The sequence below is a fragment of the Pseudochaenichthys georgianus genome, chromosome 17, assembly GCF_902827115.2.
Source record: "Pseudochaenichthys georgianus chromosome 17, fPseGeo1.2, whole genome shotgun sequence".
Lineage (NCBI taxonomy): Eukaryota > Metazoa > Chordata > Actinopteri > Perciformes > Channichthyidae > Pseudochaenichthys > Pseudochaenichthys georgianus.
The window spans coordinates 12,735,996-12,757,480 of NC_047519.1; the positions used below are offsets into that span (position 1 = coordinate 12,735,996).

The 21,485-nt window shown below is 42.8% G+C and overlaps 2 protein-coding genes across 2 annotated transcripts in view; one reads left to right on the forward strand and one right to left on the reverse strand.

Moving 5' to 3' along the window:
* Positions 1-16,254, reverse strand: part of rem2 (RAS (RAD and GEM)-like GTP binding 2) — a 50,586-nt gene extending 34,332 nt beyond the window's left edge. The window contains exons 1-3 of the mRNA XM_034105098.2: positions 15,829-16,254; positions 9,738-10,074; positions 7,293-7,366 (exon numbers count right to left, since the gene is read on the reverse strand). Of these exons, the coding sequence (XP_033960989.1) occupies positions 7,293-7,366; positions 9,738-10,074; positions 15,829-15,840 (423 nt within the window). The 5' untranslated portion in view covers positions 15,841-16,254. The remainder of the gene's footprint in view (positions 1-7,292; positions 7,367-9,737; positions 10,075-15,828) is intronic.
* Positions 1-21,485, forward strand: part of LOC117461967 (zona pellucida sperm-binding protein 3-like) — a 526,690-nt gene that overhangs the window by 55,426 nt on the left and 449,779 nt on the right. The gene's annotated exons all lie outside the window — the stretch shown is intronic.

Sequence of the window (21,485 nt, forward strand, 5' to 3'; positions counted from 1 at the left end):
CTATTGTGTTTCGCAACATGTTCTCTATGGCACGTCTCTACTGGGAATTGTAGTTTTAAAAGACAGGTGTGTCTACATTGGAATTACATCTTCATTACTGAAGGAAAAATACTTTACCTAGTGTTTGTTAACTGGGTGTTTGGGTGATGGGAGATACATCTATGGAATCACAATTTCAATAGCTTACCATTAAATGACGGATATACCTTTCTGTCTGTGATGTTTTACAAATCAGATATTAATGTATAGAAGTAAAACATGTGAAATAATATAGCAATATCCTGTACAATGATGTGAAAACATGAATAAAACTACACATCTTCAGATATTATACATACATAAGTGTCCTACACTAATAAATAATACAAAGTTATTATGGCATTGTATGCTGTGTGTACCTTGTGTGGTTAAAGCACGTTATTGAATTTTCTTTTTAATATGTTATATTTGATGAAAAAAATATTAAGAGTACATACTTTCATAGGGGGAAAGTAGAAGGTCAATGATAGAAATATAGAATATAAAAAATAAAGAAGATACTATAAGTGATCTTTACAATAAAACAGTTTAGTGCCGGATGTACAAAGATATTAATAGGAGGAGGTGCAAAACAGAAAAACGAATTAACCTTTATTTAAACATTAAATAATACTTTAGGTTAAGGTCTTCTTTCAAATAAGAAAAAAGCTTTGGGGGTATCAATCTACAGATAAATATTAAGCCTGACAAAGTACTTAACGTCTAATATATTGCTTTCCTGCAATGTTGACTATGTTGAAGCACTTCTTTTTAACTGATATTATACATATGAATTATACTCTTATAAGATGTATGTAGATAGTATAAGAAATGTAAAGAATATGACAGTTTAATGGTGGAGGTATACACACATATTGATAGATGTCTTGTAATGCACTGTTGAGGAACCACCAAGTTTGTCATCATTGCATAACTACACCGTAGTTGTGTATATGATATGTCAATAAACCTTAGAAAATCTTGAAATCTTGAAAGGGATGTGCAAAATAGCCATTATCCAGTCTTTAATTAACTATTAGTAGAGAATAACGAGTAATGAATATGCTTTATAGAGATCTGCAGATAAATGTTTAGTCTTCTCAAGCACCAACTATCAAATATCTCTCCTGATTGTTGGCACTTGACAATCACCTTCCCTGAATGTTACTCAGGTGTAACTAAAGTCTGATTTAAGGGTTGTTTATATTCCACATCATTAATCAGAATCTGCAAAGTAACTAAAATAAATGTAGTGGAGTAAAAATACCAGGTTAACTCTGAATTGTAGTGGAGTAGAATTACAAAGTAACAATGAGCTGTCATGTGGGTATATATGTGACCTGCTCCATCGAAATCAGTCGCATTGATCCGAAGACACATTTTGAGTTGTATACACTGCTGGAAAGAGGAGATTCCTAGCTCTCTAATGATATCAGGATTGTTTTTGTACTCCAAATATTAAGCAAAATATGTCACCGAGTCATCATTTTGAGAAAAAGGCCTTTAAAGTTTCCTTTTCTCTGGAATCCATCGATCTGATTGATTATTAGCAAATGATCAAAATACTACGGAGGGAAGATATTTTCGATTGGATTACTGGTCTGGGAGAAGCTCGCGAGTGTGTGTGTGTGTGTGTGTGTGTGTGTGTGTGTGTGTGTGTGTGTGTGTGTGTGTGTGTGTGTGTGTGTGTGTGTGTGTGTGTGTGTGTGTGTGTGTGTGTGTGTGTGTGTGTGTACGTGTGTGTGTATACGTGTGTGTGTTTGTGTAATTTTGCGTTTGTGTGGATTGTGTTTGTTTCCCGAGAAAAACACTCACGAGAAACACCGGCTGTTGTTATCCCTGCTGTGACGTCAAGCTACTCCGTTCTCCGCTTGTAATTATGCCGAAGCTTCAAAGCTGTATTTATCATCTGAATTTGCCGAAACAAGTTTAATATTCTGAAAACCTAGACTTTGTTTAATTGAAATCAGATGAAAACAAACTGTAACGGACCCTGCCGTGTTATCTATGATTACTAAACGCCTTACATTCATAATTTCAGCCGGAGGGAGGGGAAGCAGTGCTGCAGAACAGCAGAGTGGCGAGGGAGAGCTGTCATCTTCCCTTTACAAGCTTCAAAAATGTATTTATCATGTGATTTTGGAAATAAAAGTTTCATATTCTGAAAGCCAACACTTTTTTTTTTTTACGCAAATCGACATTTATTTTGAAATGAGCCGTTGCGACTTCCGACTGATTTCGATAGAGCGGGTCACATATTAATGCTGCCCATTATGGACACAAGCAATTTTCACCCATTTATTAATTCTATGTTTTAAATGTGATAACACCAATGTGTTTAATACTGGCAACTTCTAATTGTCGGAAAAACGAAAACGTTCCCAGTAGAGACGTCCCATAGAACATTTTGCAAAACACAATAGCCAGCATGTGTAGTTCTAGGGGAGGGGGGGGGGCTGGTCCCGTTCAAGTCCAGTTTAGGATAGTCTGCTGTGGTTTCGTTCCATTTCCAAGTGCTGTTTGACGCTCGGCGTACTTTCACTCCAACATCCAATCCAAGAGATTGACGATTAATCACAGGGTTTGACAGGCAAAGGGACTGTAGTCCCAAACGATATCTGAGGATTATGAGTAGTGTAGTGTCTTCGGCCATCCTAAACTCAGAAATGTTTTTAGGATTTCATATCGCATTAACACCATATCCCAACGTGCATTGCGGCTAAAACATCCAATCACCGAGCTTAAACCATAGCTGAGGATCTTGGGTAATCAGTTCAGTGGGTGTGTATCGCAATGATGCTCGAAATGTCCCATATAGGCCTACGTCTCTTTCCGGTTATTTTATTTTGAAATTCAGTTCCTGACAGACGCCAAAAAAGCCAGAGATTATACAATTAAACAAATAAATAAAAACAAGGATAATTGTGTGTTGTTGTTGAGTAAATAACAGTGTGTTATTTAGAAAAGAATAACAAATTAGAAGGAAAAAAATACAGATTTCAGTATTCTGAGGCTCTGAGCCCCATTTATTTTCCTCGATTTTCCATGTTGTGGTTTTGGTTCACACAAAATTGAGTAGTGACTCCCAGCAGAGATGAAAACAAACACAACTGTTAAGGTATAATAGTTTATGTGGATTAGGGCATGAAATGAGAAAATGTAGTCCAGAGCGACTCTCATAAGGCTGCAAGATAGCATAACAGGAAGCAGGGAAAATATTCAGGGAAAGAACCCCTGGAGACACTCGAAAAATGTCTCTCTCTCTCTGTTTCAATGGATGACCAAACAGTGTTTTTCTTCCGTCCTAATCAGGCAAATGAATGTGGTCAAGCAGCAATTATCTTCTTCCAAATGACGTCTTGGATTATTTCTTTAATTTGCTTTATAATAATAAACTATCCTGCCCTACGGGGGTAGCAGCAAGTGCACATATATACATAGATGGCCTACATTTTTACAGGCCTAAGGCTGCACCTTTTTGTATTCTTTGATAAATATTTAAATTTTAAGCTATCAAATAATAATGGCAACTGCTGAACTGGCTCGAGCTCAGAATAAATCAAGCAAATGCATGGATACTGACACAGAAGAACACACATTACAGTTAAAAAGGGTGATCTGGATCTCCTTCTATATTCTCTTCAAACAGTCTTATTTAGTGATATATTACACAAACAATGTCAGTCTGAAGGCAAAGGGCAGCATAGGCAGGCTAGGTCAAGGCCAAGATGCCAGTGTTTCTATTTTGGGAAAATGTATTACTTATTTAAATCATGCAACGCTTGTGACATCAGCAGAATACACGACGTACCAGAGTCTGGCTCAGCAGACTCTCAGCCTTCTGTGCATGTGTGTGCTGGTGTGCTTAACACATATGACCAGGCAGATGGGAGAGTCAATCTCTGGGCACATCACGATTCTGATTCAGAGCGCCACAATGCAATTGGAAAAACAATTGTTATGAGGCTCAACATTTCCAAGTTTTTGGGATTTTCTATATTTGATTTATTTGTTCTCATGTTGCAAGCTCTATCTGTTCCAGTGGTAATTTTCTCTGCTAGACCTCAAGTAACTGACAAATTGAAGCGTCAGCTAAATGCATTTCCTCTGTTTTCACCACACCTAAAGCAAGTGCAGTTGCCATTTGTCATGGATTACATGTGCCGTTACACCGGAGTAGTTCTCACTGTTTCCTGGGTTGCGGTCGGATAGTTTAAAAATCAGCTCCTAAGTTCTAACCCTATCTCCTATTCCTTGCCTCTGAGTGAAACGTCACGGGGTTAAGGGATAGTGGATAGGAGAATTCAAAAGGACTTAGGAGAAGAGACTGCAGTACTTTAGAGAATCCGAATGCACTTTCACTATCCCACGTGTTTATGATGCGCCAGCGGACGTCATGAATGTGCGTCTGCTGCTGTGGGGAAACTATGGAAACTACAGTTTTCTATAGAGCGGACTACAACACGGATGTTTAATAAGAACGAGGGACTGCTGTGAACTCATCTAGAGACTCTGCACCGTGCTCTGATGCTGCTGCTTTGCTTTATGAACGTGGACAACAGAGAAACATATTCTTCATGACCAAAGTTGGAATTTAAATAAAAAAAGGAAAGTGAAACTTATGCTCGTCACCCTCTCCCTCCGGTCCACATTAATACAAATGATCCCAATACGTATTATTGTATGAAAAGATCTTAAAATCAATACAAATGTATTTATTATAAACGTTAGTCCTTAACATCTATCACTGTGTACATCACCATTCAAACATCTTTTAAAAGTTGAACAAACCCCAGCTCAGTGAAATGTTGACTTTATTTGATCATTTCAGTAAAAACTAACGTTCATATTTCTCTTTTTGATTATAATACTGATGAACGTTCAAAACAAAGCACTTTGGCAACTTACCATATACGTTTTAAAATGCTTAATAAGCACCGTAACTTTCATGATATAATTTCTCCGTCATAATCGTTTGTTTCCGTGAACGGCCGACTGTTGTGTAACGCAAATGCTACGGCTGCAAGGCATTGTGGGGCAGCATTTTATCCTCTCTTTTTCGGTTAGGGAGGTCCAGTGGTTCCTAAGCTAAAGGAGGTTATAAAGGAAGTTTGAAACCTCCTTTCCTATCATTCTAGAGAATTTGAACCGCACTTATCATGGCTGCCACTGAGGGACTTCCGGGTCATTTCACTCCGTTAGGAAGGTTCCTAAGCTAAATGGACTATTCGACTTCAGCCCTGATGTCCAATAGTCACCAGTCAGTGCAGGAGTACATGTAGCTTGTGCTGATTCATCCGCTTCCTTCGGCTTTTCACTGCCACGCAATTCATGTATACTCCATGATGGAATAATGGAAGCAATTGTGGGACAAACTTGGTAATGTGATGAGTTTGTGTAATTTTAAGAATCACTACGCTGCCTGCAAAGTGCAAACACGCAACACCGGCCGGAAACATTACCATTACGAGATAGCGCTGAACTTAGTTTTCGTTGTGCTTTCAGCTGTTTGCAGCATTTCTTATTTGCAGCTTTTTGTATTTGTAGCGTTTTGTTTATGCAGCCCTTTCGGTAAAGTTGATTTCGTCAATTTGTGAATGATTTCTAAATGCTGTGCATGTGTTGTCAAGTTCTTAAAGATGTTTTTTTCATTGCCACCGGTCAGCCACAGTAGTTTCCAGATGAATAGCGAGGGTTAACGCGTTAACGTTGACAGCCACAAAGCACTTGAAGGAACAATCACTGAGTGTGTATGTTACAGTTTTTCATCTTTTTTGGCAGTTTGTATGGCAAGGGAATGACGAGGCGTGGATCGGCCTGGACAGAGAACACAAGACGCCCCACAGCCAAAGGAGTTGGATGTTGACTGTTGTAGCATCATCTCATGTGAGAGTGACTGAGTAAGTCAGCGCTGTATGTGTGTGTGTCTTTGCATGTTGCTACGGCAACCCTGGCTCATGGGACTTGTGGTTACTGCCGTGCCAGTCCTGGGCCAAAACAAATGTTAGGCAGCTGGACAACATCTGTGTGTACACCTGTAGGAAGGTCTTCACCTGTGTGTCTTTTATCCATGGGCATTTCAACTGAACATCATGAGAATGAATTGGAGGATGATTTGGGTCGCTTTCCAGCCCTCTCTGCCTCCATCGCCCCCCCCCCCCCCCCCATCCCCCCAGCGGGCAGTTTTGTATGTTTGGGTGTTTGCTGTCATGTTTTCCTCCTGGTTATTGTCTGGTCCTTTTCCCTGTGTTTTTCCTCCCGTCGTTAGTTTCCCTGGTGTGTCTAGTTGTCCGATTGTGTTCACCTGTTGTCCTTGTGTTTCTCCTCCCCTGCCGGATGTTTCTCGTCTCGTGATTACCCCTCCCTGTATTTAGTCTTGTCTCTTCCTGTGTTCAGTGTTGGTTCGTCTTTTGTCGGTGAATGAGTTCACCGGTGAGTGTTCTGTTTTGTCTATGTTAATTTCATTATCCTTGAAATAAAGGTTTATCAGTTATCTGCATTTGGGTCCTGCTTCCCTCACTCAAACGTGACACAGAGAGATTACAGAAAAAGTAAGGAAGTGGAGAAATTAACTAGCTTTCAGGGGAGTTCCCCCAGAGCAAAATGTATCTGCGTGTGAATAATGTAACCTTACGAGGAGAGCCCTTTAATGCCGAGTGGACATCTGGAATGAGATGCATTAGAGATGAGGATCTACCCTACACACTAATTAGAGTGCTTGCCCGTTCCATCACATTATTAGCAGGCATTAGCATGTGCACGCTTTTGAATTTCGCACAATGTCGTAAGTGTGACAAGGAGCTTTTTTGACAAGCTCTTATTGCTCCCTGCTTCTGCTCTCGCCACAGGGAAGTATTAACTCTCTCCCACTGTTCCCGCTCAAGAGGAGAGCCACGGCAATTTCAGCCCTCGCCAAATGTTCTTGTTAGAACAAGACTGTAGATTTGAATAGAAACAAGTAAAGTTTACAACAGAGCGGTTTCCCACTTTTACGAATGAGAGAACTTGAAAAAGATGCTCTTGCAGGAATCCCTGTACAGTGTAGCACACACACATACTGTACGCACTTAAAAGCAAACACACTCTCCTCACACTTCAATACACACAAATAATTTGCCCATCACAGGAATGGAGCAAGTGTCTCCCAGCTAAACAGGCAATGAATGTCAAAGAAGATGAAGTGAATGGTGGCTTAGAGAGAAAGGAGTCAAGAGAAGACACTCAGTCTTAACCGTATGAGAAAAAGTGCCTGAAGCACAGAGTCAGTCACTCACCGGTTTCCAGTTGTCGAAAATTACGAGTTTGCTGTCCTCGTCGTCCACTGTCACTGAGCACTCGTATCCCTCTCCTGTAAACAAATACCCATATCAGCACAGATAAACACCACACTGCCATGAAATCGTAGGAGCACTATATATTGAAATACAAAAATAAGACCTAGTATAACTGCAATATGAACTGAAGCGAATGGCATTGGTCCCAACTGCTGCCTGAGGATGTTGATAAATTATTTTGACTATGATGTCAAATATCCTTGACCTTCTTATGGCCAATACATCAGTTTCATGTCAAAATTGGGGCCAAATTATGTCTTTCGAAAGTGTTCCTGCAACCAATTACAGACATCTGCTCCTCAGTTTAAGGAGGGCAATTTTATCTCAACATTTTTGTACCCCAATTTGAAGGATACGCCTGATATTCTTTATTATTTTTGGAAACAAACCCCATTGAAAGAAAACCCAAACCAACAATGTTTTAGCCATTTGTTTTACCCTTTACAAATGTTAACTTAGTTTTAACCTACTTTTTTTTTCCAAACATGTACATTTGGGGGCATAACCACATATTGTGTACATTTGTGTGGGATGATTTTCAGAGGTGGATTCATACATTTTATGAAATATCAGGCTATGACTAAACACATCATAGTTGTTCATAAGATCAATGTGTTGTTGACACTATAAAACAATATACATTTTAAGCCAAAAGGGTCGTACTTAAAAATGGTTGTTGTTCATTTAACTGCATCGATGCAAGAAACTACCTTTAATTGCAAGGCAGCTCTTAAAACACACATTAACCCAAAATAGCTTGAAGTAGATTGGAAAACCCAGTATGATAAATGACAAGTCTATTTTAAGACACAAGCATGCCACATCTCCTGTGGTTAATCAAGGCTTGCTGTCTTATAGTGCTAATTACTTGGTGTGGGCACATATTGATTGATGAGTTGTAAACACTGGGCTGATACGTTGCTGGAGCTTCTGGTCAATACTATCAAAAAGTGCTAATTAAATAGGTGTTGATTAGTGTTTGTTTTACACTTTGCAATGTTGTATGTGTAGCTTAAAGAATAAATTCACACTTTGCTGAAATGTATTTTAATGATGCCAGGACCGTCCAAGCTTCTTGGATGAAAGTGCATTTTTGTCCATTTATGATGCATGTATCCAAGAGTACTACATGTGCAGATATGAATACTGTATAACACGAGTCAGGGGCAAGTCAGCTCGATGCACAAGGGAGGGTAGACATCTCTTAGTGTCACTGACTCATTGATTGGCTGGTTGAGGCTGACAACAGATTACACTGGTTGTTGCAGTGAGCTGTGACTGACAGAGGCCAAATCAAGGCTGTTTATATAAGCTTTGAAGGGAAATACACCCGCAGGAGTATATAAGTTATTTGTTTTGTTGCCCAGAAGATAGATGAGGAGATTGATTGATACCACTTTCACATCCGTCTGTTTAATATGAAAGCAGCTAGCCGTTAACTTAGCTTACCGAAAAACTGAAACTTGTTGGAAACAAATAGCTAGGACTTGTTAAGAGGTTGCATATACAAATCCATTCACTTATCAATACCACTTGAAGGTGGGGTAGGCCATTTTGGAGAAACCAGCTTGAGTGCGCTAGAATTTGAAAATACACAGCCGGAAATATCTGCCACTTCCTTACAGAGCCCCTCCTCCAACACACACGAACACGCACATGACCAATGAGGGCACGAGATAAGTTTGTGCACAGATGGAAGGCTGACAGGCAGGTAGGCCATCCAGTTATTTTAGCCGGGCCGGCTAAAATGACTGGTCGTGCTTTTTACAGTACTACGGCTTCCACAGACGACATTTTTTTAATGGATTTCTTGTCAAAGCCCTTAAGATACTCATTGCGATCGGGATGTTAAGAGCATTCCATGGAATATAACAACAAGTGTATCTCGAGCCGGTTTCTCAAACTTACTTACCTACCCCACCGTTAATGTCTGCACACTATATGTAATTTGAAACAGCAGCTAGTTAGTTTAGCTAAACCGGAAACACAAGGAAACAGCTGGCTTGGCCTTGTGCCTAGTAAACATTTTTGTATTCTTTTTAACAAGTTGATAAGTAGTTTTCAGAGGGGCTGGAAGGCAGATTTTGGGCTTTGGACTTAGCCAGAATCGATTATTCCCGCCGCTTCCAGTTATATTGCTAAGCTAAGCTAAGCTAAGCTAACCAACCGCTTGCTCAATCTTCACATTTAGCGTAGGGACGTGGATGTAAGTTATTTGAATCTTAACATCAAACTCTAACTGCAAGGAATTCTGACTGTTTTAAATCCACACTGAGTGTCGAAATGAATTGTTTCTTGGGACTTATTATAAACGGGTTGCCGAGGCTAACACAGGTGCACAATCACACAAAAACACACTCCACCAATCCCAATCCAAGTCTTTACCACATGCTTGTGTTTCAGAGTCTATAGACAGGGATCTGTCCGACTGCCCGGCCAGAGATAAGGCTAGCGACGACTTGCCCACGCCATTCTGTCCAAGGAGCACTATCCTTAACGCCCCACTGTGGCTGTTGAAAGCCGACTGGGCGACTGCTGATTGGCTGAAGGACTCATCCCGAGGCACTGTTGTGTCACTGATGGGCAACGTGACGGGCGCTTCACTGCCAGGGATCCAATCACAGTCCTCAGACACAGCCTCTTCCCTCCGCAGCTGGTGTTTGAGAGGTAAGGGTGTGCTTCCACGTCGGAGGGGGGGCGCCGTGGTGAGAAACATAGTGTACTAGAATGAAACGAGACACATAAAAGAGAGGTGTTAGAATAGAAAATGGGCCAGTGTATACATTTTCCAAGAGGTTCAAAACAGGCTGCAGATTTACCTGTAACAATGTTTATTCTGGTTATTGTTAACACTGAATAATGGGGGAAGGGTCTTTCCACTGTGTGTAAAGGGGAGGGAGGTTATAACAGTGGAGGTGAGTCAGATAAGTGGCAGTGTGAGTGGAAGATGCCGAAGAAGATTCAGAGCGTGTCAAAAGGAAATCTACGAGAATAACAGGCAGAAGACAGTAGGTTGATAAAGACAGAGATAGAAGAGAGACATAATGTAAGAAACACAGGAAAAGAGGCTGCAGCTGTGTGTAATGAGGGTATGCATGTAAGTGCAGGTGGTTTTAAACTGTACAATGTGTACAGTGACCTGCGCATGAATTCACATGAAAATGGGTCAGAAACATAAAGCCTTGATCTCGATCCCTAATCATTTAAGCAAAGGAGTCAGCTGTTTTATCTGGAACAATAGTTTGGCTGAGAGAAGTGTATGCGTGCATGTGCGTAACAGTGTGTGTGTTTCCAGCCACAGCAGGTCAACCATAGACGACCCTCATCAATATTAATGCAGCAATTAATCTAGCTCCACTAGCACCCCTGGGCTTCTGTGGCCCAGCGTGTGGAAACGCTAAGTACAGAATAGGAGCTAAATGAAAGGCTATGACTATATAATGGAATCCATTTGAGCATCACCACAAAGGAGAGCCGCACAAATGAAACTGAACCGATTAAACATCTCTCTGACAGTTTAACCACAAACTGAAAGTAATAAACTCTTCAAGTAAGGATTTACCTCAGAGCTGTGGTATTGATGTGTTGGATTGTAAAAACTGGTAAGTCCCATAGCAATGACATGACATGCTTTTGCTTTTGTTACGAATGGGTGAAGCGGGTAGGACTCAAATGCAGAATAACGAAAAAGCGAGCTTTATTAAATAAATTAAAGCTGTGGCAAAACAAGGCAGAATCCAAAAATCCAACACCAACGAGCAGCACAAGGAACACAGACCGTGGAATGACATGGAGGGGAAACAATGAACCGACATGGAACACAGGGGAAGACTAGACTAAATACACAGAAGGGTAATCACAGAACAAGACACAAAAGCAGCGGCAGGAAGAGTCAGGGGGCCGGGCCCGAGGACGAAGACCGCGGCACTCAGGGGGCCGGGCTCGAGGGCGAAGACCAGACAGCTCCGGAGGCCGGGCAGGACCCGGTGTCGGCCGAACAGGAATCGGAGCCAGTGGGACAGGCTTCGGCAGGATCCCCCACGGAAGAGGACCAGTAGTTGGCTGGACCCCCGGTGAGACAGGTGATGGTGGGGCCTCCAACGGAACAGGACAAGGGGTTGGCAGGACCCCCGGCAGAAGAGTTGTCGGCGGGACCCCCAGAGGAACAGGACATAGGATTGGCAGGATCCCCGGCAGGAGAGCAGTCGGCGGGACCTCCAACGTCACAGGACATAGGGTTGGCAGGACCCCCGGCAGAAGAGTAGTTGGCATGACCCCCGGCAGGAGAGTAGTCGGCGGGACCTCCAACGGGACAGGACAAGGAGCTGGCAGGACCCCCGGCAGAAGAGCAGTCGGCGGGGCCTCCAACGGCACAGGACAAAGGGTTGGCAGGACCCCCGGCAGGAGAGCAGTCGGTGGGACCTCCAACGAGATGGGACAAGGAGCTGGCAGGACCCCCGGCAGGAGAGCAGACGGCGGGACCTCCAACGGGACGGGACAAAGGGTTGGCAGGACCCCCGGCAGGAGAGTAGTCGGCGGGGCCTCCAACGGCACAGGACATAGGATTGGCAGGACCCCCGGCAGGAGAGTAGACGGCGGGACCTCCAACGAGACAGGACAAGAAGCTGGCAGGACCCCCGGCAGGAGAGTAGACAGCGGGACCTCCAACGGGACAGACATACGATTGGTAGGACCCCCGGCAGAGGAGTAGTCGACGGGGCCTCCCACCGGACAGGACATGGAGTTGGCAGGACCCCCAGCGGAACCTCCAGCAGACCAGGACATTGGGTAGGGACTTGAGACGTGACTCGAGAGGGGAACTAGAGACGGAACTCCAGAGGGGACTAGAGGAGAGACAAGAGGAAGGACTAGAGGAGGAACTAGAGGAGGGAACTCGAGAGGGGACTTGAGAGGGGAACTAGAGAGGGGACTCGAGGAGGGACTAGAGAGGGGACTAGAGGAGGGACTAAAGGAGGGACTAGAGCAGGGACTAGAGGAGGGACCTCGAGAGGGGACTGGAGAGGGGACTCTAGAAGTGACTAGAGGAGGGACTAGAGATGGGACTAGGGAATTGACTAGAGGCGGGACTTGAGTAGGGACTAGAGATGGAACTCGAGAGGTGACTCGAGAGGGGACTCGAGAGGGAACTGGAGAAGGGACTAGAGAAGGGACTTGGGAAGGGACTTGGGAAGGGACTTGGGAAGGGACTTGGGAAGGGACTAGGAAAGTGACCTGAGGAGGGACTAGGAAAGTGACTAGAGAAGGGACTAGAGGAGGGACTATGGCAGCTGGGACCAGGACTGGGGCCGGAACCATGGCTGCTGGGGCCAGAACTGGGGCTGTAACCATGGTTGCTGAGGCCGGAACCAGGGCCGGAACCATGGCCGCTGGAGCCGGCACTGGAGCCGGAGCCGCTGGAGTACGGGCTGGAATCCTGGCCTTGCATCTTCCAGAGACCTTTTGGAGGCTCCGTGGACCTCCAAACGCCAGACGGGTTCCTGAGAAAAGGTCTGAGGTTGGAACTGGAGCCGCTGGAACCGGAACAGAGGCCTGGACCATGGCTGTGTGGGCCAGGTAATCGAGCAAGGAAACATAGCTCTGCGGGCCGGTACTGGTGCATGGATCCATGGCTGTGGAAACCGGAACTGAAGCCGGGATCATGGCTGTTGGAGCACGGGCTGGAATCCTGGCCCTGCGTCTCCTAGAGGCTTTTTGGAGACTCTGTGGACCTTCAACAGGACAGTAGTTGGATCCCAGGAAAGGGTTAGAAGCTTGTGCCAATTCCTCAGGGCTACTTGAAAAGGTTTGTAGCCACTCCGGCAACAAGCTCCTGAGCCAGGGCTTGCGAGCAACCTCCCGGCGTGCCTCCTTCAAAGCAGCCTCTTTACCCCGTCTAGATGAGGCGTTCTTCCAGGTGTAAAACATGTACTCCAGAGAATACCCAAGACATTCCGCCTGTGGGGCCAAAACATTGAAATCTGCTGAGTCCAAATTTGGTCGGTTCATTCTGTTACGAATGGGTGAAGCAGGTAGGACTCAAATGCAGAATAACGAAAAAGCGAGCTTTATTAAATAAATTAAAGCTGTGGCAAAACAAGGCAGAATCCAAAAATCCAACACCAACGAGCAGGACATGGAGGGGAAACAATGAACCGACATGGAACACAGGGGAAGACTAGACTAAATACACAGAAGGGTAATCACAGAACAAGACACAGCTGGGCAGGGGAGGAGAAACACAAGGACAACAGGTGAACACAATCGGGTAATCAGGGAGGGAAACAGACAGAAAGCAGACAGGCAGGAAACGGGGGTGAACACTTTACACAATAAGACAGGAAACCCAAAGACAAGAAAAACACCAACACAGACAAAACTACAAACGTGACATAACATGACAATCGTGACAGCTTTGTTTCTATATATCAGTTTTTTAAATACTGAGTTGTTATCATAATGTAGCATTCGTACAATTTCACGGTAATATGCAGTATGTGTAGAATATAATCCTATAATATATCACATTATCAATTATACTATTGTTTAATACAATGGTATAATATCCAGTGGCGACTGGTCATTAGGGGCAGGTGGGGCACAGCCCCACCTAGTGTCAGCAGAAAGTATTAAAAATAATGATTACAAAAAAAATAAAAAAATAAATATATAAAATATATTTTAAGATCATGTTTAATCATCTGATTCGTCTGTACATTGCTGTTTTAGTCTGTGTTCTTCTAATTAGTGTCTACAGTGTCACACTGCTCAATAGGCACACACTGTCAGTGTCACAGAGTAGTGCCCTCCCTCTCACTGTCTAAGTCAATGGTGACTGTAAAAACTACACTGCGCATGCTCAGAGTATTGTCCTATTTAATGTGTGTGGCAAAAAAATAATGACCAGAGGGGCATAGAGCTGCCATCCCCACCATACGTCATCTCACATAATTCAGAGCTGATTGGCTGTAAGTACGTGTGCCGCGAAAAGTGTGGTGTGTGAAGAAGAGGAGACGAGAGAGCTGCAGTGACGCGTCCTAAAACCCGGAAGTAAGTTGCGCATGGCTTCCCTCGATCTAAAAGCAATGATATTTCTCCATAGGATTTTAGAAAATAGCTCAAAATAAGATCTGTGGGAAACGTAGCTGTTTGATAAATGCACGTTTTGTTCAGCCGGTTAATATCCACATGTCTACCCTACTTTTATAATTTTCGAATCATAAATCTATTGATTAGATTAGATTTATGATAGACTTTTGAAACTACAAGAACATAAGGAGGACTTTTACAAAAAAGTAATAGAGATTTTTGTCCAGAAGGATAGGCAAATGGACTTCATCTTCAAGTCAAGGTAAGACTGCAATTTTATTGAAAATGGGATCTTACTAAGAGAGAACAATTCAATATTTAAATGATAAAATTACATGTTTTGGGTATCCTTTTGTTGAACTGTCTGTTTAAAATTAATTGAAACATCGGACAAAAAAAGCTTTTGAAAATAATATTATATTTTGATATAGGTCAAAATATAATATTTGTAAACCTGAAGAGTCAGGTGCCTCATCAGCCATGAACCTCACTGCAGAAGCTTATATTTAGACATCTGAGTTTTTTGTGCCCCACCACTTTTGTACATATAGAAACGCCACTGATAATATCATGTACCGAAAAACAGTATAGTATAGTACACTACAGTATAGTAATGAAATGTATTACATTATACTATAGAGTAGAGCAGTGTAATAATATACAGTGCAGTTGAGGTGTGGCTGCCTGTGACATGTATGTACACACACACACACACACACACACACACACACACACACACACACACACACACACACACACACACACACACACACACACACACACACACACACACACAACTCACTCGGGTGGCTCAATTAGGTTAATTGAACGAACTAATCAATTAAGCATGGCCTTTAGAGTCAGCTGCGCTCAGGGGAGCTATACGAGCAGAGAGAGGAAACCCTGACCGCTCTGAGCCAGAGAGTCAGGGGTTAATCTCCTTCTCTCGCAAGGCTGTGGAGAAACTAGGGCAAACAACAGTGCACAATACAAAATGAATACTACAGGCAATGTTTTTGATCCCACCAGTGTAACAGGCCAAATACACTCTCTGCTTCGGTACCAGCTAAAGCCTAGTTATATCAGATCTTTTTTGTATATATATGAAGGCATTTTTTAATTAAATGGTCCACAAAGTGAAAAACAGTCACCATGACACTCATCAATCTAACTATAAAGTCGCCATTGTGTTTAAAAAAATAAAATTATATCCTGAGAGTAAATATAACAGAATGCTCCAAATCCACTGAATTCCACACACACCGGGAAAAAGTGTGCTGCACAAAAACAATGATAAGATATCTTGCTATTCTCTACATTGGAGGGTGTGTGTGTGTTGTCCAGAACGCACGAGGTGGGTCTTGGAGGGGGGGGAAATGTATCGCCTTACCTGGTCAGCCATGGTTATCAATAAGTATCCTCTTTATGGATCAGGTGCTGTGGTTGTTCCCGCCTCTTCCGCCCGGTTCAGGTCATCTGTGCGGGGTGCATACCCGGCATCACACTCACAGCCGCGGGAGCAGACGGCGCACAAAAGAGACGCTCCACATCTCGTTTAACATCATGTTATTCTTCCCACTCCGGCGTGTAAAAACCTCCTCTGGTGCAGGGCATGGAAAACTAGGATAGGCAGTTGTAGTCTGGAAGGTGGGGGGGAGGCTACACCTGCGTCTGGAATAAGAAGCGAGTTCTTGTGGGGGAAAGAAAGAAAGCCATGAGCACACAAACACACATCCCCTCCTGTCCTTTTGACGTCCTAATGGCCAGCAGCGACTGTGATTCCCTCCCCACCTCCCGTGAATACCTGCATCTCTCTCTCTCTCTCTCTCTCTCTCTCTCTCTCTCTCTCTCTCTCTCTCTCTCTCTCTCTCTCTCTCTCTCTCTCTCTCTCTCTCTCTCTCTCTCATTGTGGGCGCGTCCTTGAGTGGATGTATTACTACCTTTATATATACAGTCTATGATTACTATAGGAGGTGGAGGGGATGGATGGATGGATGGTGATGTTAGGGTGAAGCAGTTCCTCCAGTGTAAATATCAGCTGAGGCTTTCGATTACAAATAGTTCAAATAGGCCTACGTACCTTGGTCCAAGACTGGGGTTTTACCCGGTGTCTTTGAAGGTAAAGAATCAGGTTTTCCCGCTGTGAGGTGAAGCTGCCGCCAGAGGGAAGCAGAGGGACGCCATCTTGGGAAAAGGTGTAAATATATGTGTGGAGCCTACCTGTACAGAATAATTAGGTTTTATTGTTACCTCAATTAGATTGAGTCCGTTAGCTCAACAAAAAAAACATTAATTTGCGTTTCACTATTTAAAATGAGAGCATGAGCTGTATTATACTACAGTGTATTGGTGAATAGTAAAAGGCCTAATCAAAAAATCCTGTCAGAAGATAAATACTAACTAAGTTGGTTTAAATTGGGGCATCTGGTAGCAGAATGGTTACATGCTCATAGCACAAAATTGCAGTGTTCCTGGTTTTAATCCAGTTTCCCCTTATTTCCTGTCTTCCTGTCCTAAATATTTGTGAAATGGCAAACAAAAGAAAATGAATTAGGGTAAGGGGTAAGTCAATTAAAACAATTTTAATTTTCTGTAGGCCTATATTCTTGGGTTAAATTATATTTGTTTTGTTCATTTCTGGTGATCATTTCTAGAAGATTGTTTCATGCTGGTGCAAAGGTCACTGTATCTGATTGCTTCACTGTTAATATCCAAACTTTTTGGTTGTTCAAGCAGCAGTATTATCAGCACCTCCTTCAGTTATCCAAAAGCTATTAAAAAAGCTACATACATTCTATTTTAATGTAACCAATGATTCCCCATTCACCATAACAAACTGAAGTCAGATACCACTGTATTAATGTGTTAACTTACATATGTATTAATTAATACATGAAATAACAGACTCCACTAGGAAGGGAGTATGAACAAAAAGCCCAGGTGTGGGACGTAATAGAGTAGGTGTTAAATACATTCTGCATTTAAAATAAATATTTAAACTTCATGGCTCTTCAATTTACAATGAAATCAAGCTTGTAAACATCTGAACAACAAAGGATGGCCTCAGCTGTTCTCTCAGGTGTATTCATTTCGGGGGGGGGGGGGGGAAAGGCCAAGGTGAACGTCCCACCCCTTTTTATAGACTCTGCCCCTTATCTGGGTCCTAGTGCTAGACCAATTTGTTCTCCCTTCCACACAATGGATCATATATGTTTTTCTTTTTTAAAGCTCAATTAAACCCATGCACATGGCATAGAGACTAAAGTAAGGACAATGTCTGCTAACATAGTGGAGCATTTAGCTGCTAGTTGTTGTTGGTGGAGACCAAAGATTAGCTAGAATATTAGAATTTTCAACCTACATTCATTGGAGGAAAGATACAAAACTCGAAATAAATGTTAATGTTGCTCCATATCTTCTCGGCATTAAACAATAGGCACCTTTATAGGTGATAAAATGTCAAATATTAGTTGTGCTGCTGCCCCCAAATGGCCGACAATCGTTATGAAAGCCAAATAGCCTGTGGCAGCCGGTTATCATGTTAAATAATACCTTTATTAATGATATGCGGTGGGAAAAGTGTCCGATTTTTGGGGGGATTATTAAACTCAAGCATCACGTACCCTCCTGTGTTAGCTTTAGGCTAATTCTCTGTCAGCTATTTTTAAAAACCTGATTCAAGGACATTGCGACAAAGATAATTAAACATGAATTGTACTCAAGACCTTACATTAAAGTTAAGAAATTAACAATCAAGGTGTTCAAAGGTTCTTTTTCCATCTCTTTTTGTCTTAGATCAGTTGTTTCAACTCATTTACACCAAAGCCACATTCAAATAAGAAAATCAAAAACAAAGACATTGCCAAAGATGTTTTTCTTTGTAGTACATTTGCTTAAACAAAAACAAAAAGTTGGCGTCAGATAAAAGAGACATTCAAACAGGTTGAAAACAAACATGCTTTTTGAAAACGTATGAAAGGTAGCAAATACAAAAGAAACACTGTTTATCAATTATCAGTTGATACCGAGAAGTACACCTGGTAAACTAAGGTAAACAGTGATGCTATGTGTGTATGTAGCCCGGCTTAAGGCTTATTTGTGAATCAGCACTCGTCTATAGACAGGGCCGCCTTAATGCACGGGCTGACCTGGGCTGAAGCCCAGGGGCCTACGGAGATCAGGGGCCTATCATGAGCCAATAAAAAAGTTTTTAAAAAAAAAAGTTTAATTAATCTTTTTTTTTTTTTATTAAAAACATTTAAATAAACAAAGTCTTGGCTTTCAGAATATGAAACTTTTATTTCCAAAATCACACGATAAATACATTTTTGAAGATTGTAAAGGGAAGATGACAGCTCTCACTCGCCACTCACTCCCTCCGGCTGACATTATGAATGCAAGGCGTATTGTAATCATAGATAACACGGCAGGGTCCGTTACAGTTTGTTTTCATCTGTTTTCAAATAAACAAATTCTTGGCTTTCAGAGTATTAAACTTGTTTCGGCAAATTCAGATGATAAATACAACTTTGAAGCTTCGGCATAATTACAAGCGGAGAACGGAGTAACTTGACGTCACAGCAGGCAGAACAACAGCCGGTGTTTCTCGAGAGTGTTTTCCCCGGGAAACAAACACAATACACACAAACGCAAAAATACACAAACACACACACGTATACACACACACACACACACACTCGCGAGCTTCCCCCAGACCAGTAAACCAAACGAAAATATCTTCCCTCCGTAGTATTTTGATCATTTGCTCCGCTAATCAATCAGATCGATGGATTCCAGAGATGACTCCGAAACAGTCAGTTGGCACCACTCAACAGCCAATCAGAATGAGAATATGTTTCACATGTGACGTATTCAAATTGCGAGTGATTGAGTGACAGATGAAGGTTGTTTAGGAGAAAAAGTTTGAGAGTGGCGCTCGGAAAAGGAAATTGTTGAGGGAAAAGGAGTTTCGAGACAAGCAGCTATTACAAAAAATGCCGAAGCTTACAGGTTATTTTAAACCTGTAGGCGAGGATGAGGAGGAAGGACAGAGGAGTTCTGTACCGAGCGGCAGCGGGGCCGGCAGCGGGGCCGGCCGCGGGGCCTCGGAGCCAAGTAGGCCGTCTGGTTCTGATAGCGATGGAGTAGCGGGAGAGGAAAAACAGACAGGAGGGACATTATCCGTTGGAGGAGATTGAGAGGACAACGAGGACTTTCTACGTGGAGGGGAGCCAACGGCAACCGGACAAATACACGAGGGAGGCCCGATACGTCACTCATCTGGAGGAGAGGACCAGGCGCACGTAGAGCAGAGTGGAGAAGTGCGATCACAGAGCCTGCCGAGGCTATACATGACTTTGATTTTTTGTTTAAATAGGGGGCCTACAAAAACTATCAGCCCCAGGGCCTGATGGCAGGTTAAGGCGGGCCTGTCTATAGATCTTTGTTTTAAGTCTTCTGGATTTAAATAGAGTTAAATGACAGTGAATGACCAGATATCCTCTTAATCCTATGAAGTGGTAAGTGTTCATTCTTGCTGTCGCACTTGAAGAATCAATACCTCTCCGAAATCCCCATCTGGATGATGAGAAGTCCCTTCAGTTACATAACCATCCCTTTAACGCTTTGAATATCTCCTCTCTCTCCTTGCAGCCCATTTTGCCCACTGTGTTCATAGCTGGTGGATATCACTGTGTTTTCAAAAACTACAGCAGGCCTCCACCCACGTGTGAGGCTCAGTAAACACACTGAATGGAAATGGGAAGGATCCTCTCAATGGGCCCTACTGAGCGTGACTTGTATTTTAAGCTTTCTCTAATCGGCAGGCTTAATTAAGTGTCAGGAGGACATCGCCGGCGCCTTGCACTATGTGAGAGGATCACAGCTCAGACAGATGACGGAGATAAGTGCTCTCATCAGAAACCAAGACGGTATCGACGAAAGAAGCCACCGTCCCAGAGGAAACACCCCGGTCTGTCAGTAGATTGTGCAGTGGTGCAGGCTGGGAGATCACACAAGGTCAAGAGGTCCACCAAGGCAGGATTTATGGGTTTTATTAGATTGAGCAAGGTCAGAAGCAGCTTTATGTTTTATCACGGCCACATGCCTGTCATCCACAGGACAGAGCTGGAAGTGAATTACTTTTTGCTCTTGAGTGAAATTAAATTGTTATAAATAAAGGAGGACCTGATGGAAATGTATCATGTGCATGTGTAGTTGGACAAAGATTACTTACACATAGTTTACAGCAGCGATACTCAACCCGCGGCTCGCGAGCCGCATGCGGCTCCTTTAAGACTAGTTGCGGCTCTTTTAAGTCCCATTTTTAAAAAAAAGAAAAAAAACGAAAAACAAAAACATTGTGAGCAGAATTCATCAACATTTCATTATCACTCACAAGTCACACATCAGTCATCACACACATCAGTCTATTAAGCCGCCCCCCCCATCCCTCTGAACAACCAATCACAAATTATTTCAGGTTTCGCGCTCTGATTACAGGTGCGCGAGATAATTGCTCCGTCACACTGGGAAAACTAGCTTACAGCACTATGCAAAAATGGTAAAGGAATATAGGAAACGAAAATATGAAGAGGAATATTGAACATTTAAAGAGGACTGGGAACTCGAGTTTTTCTTCGTCTCCACCGGTTCGGGAAAATGCATCTGCCTGCTTTGTGACAACGTGATTTCACAATTTAAAAGGTCCAATTTGCAGCGCCATCACGACACAAAACACCCGAAGTTCAGTACCGACTTTCCGAAAGGTGGAGAGTTGAGGGCGGAAAAGCTGGCGAGACTCAAACAGAACCGAACTGCTCAAAAAAACGTATTCCACACTAATACGAGTGAAAGAGCGACAGAGGCATCCTGTGATGATCAGTAAACATGCTGTCTGTTATCTGTTGTTATGGGCAGTCAGCAATGTGTGTTTTGTGGTTGCAGTGAAAATAATAAATCACAGTTATTGCACTGTACATTATTCTTTTCATTCCTTAGTAACATATTACTATTATCCATATTTTCAAATGCATAATGGTTTCAGGG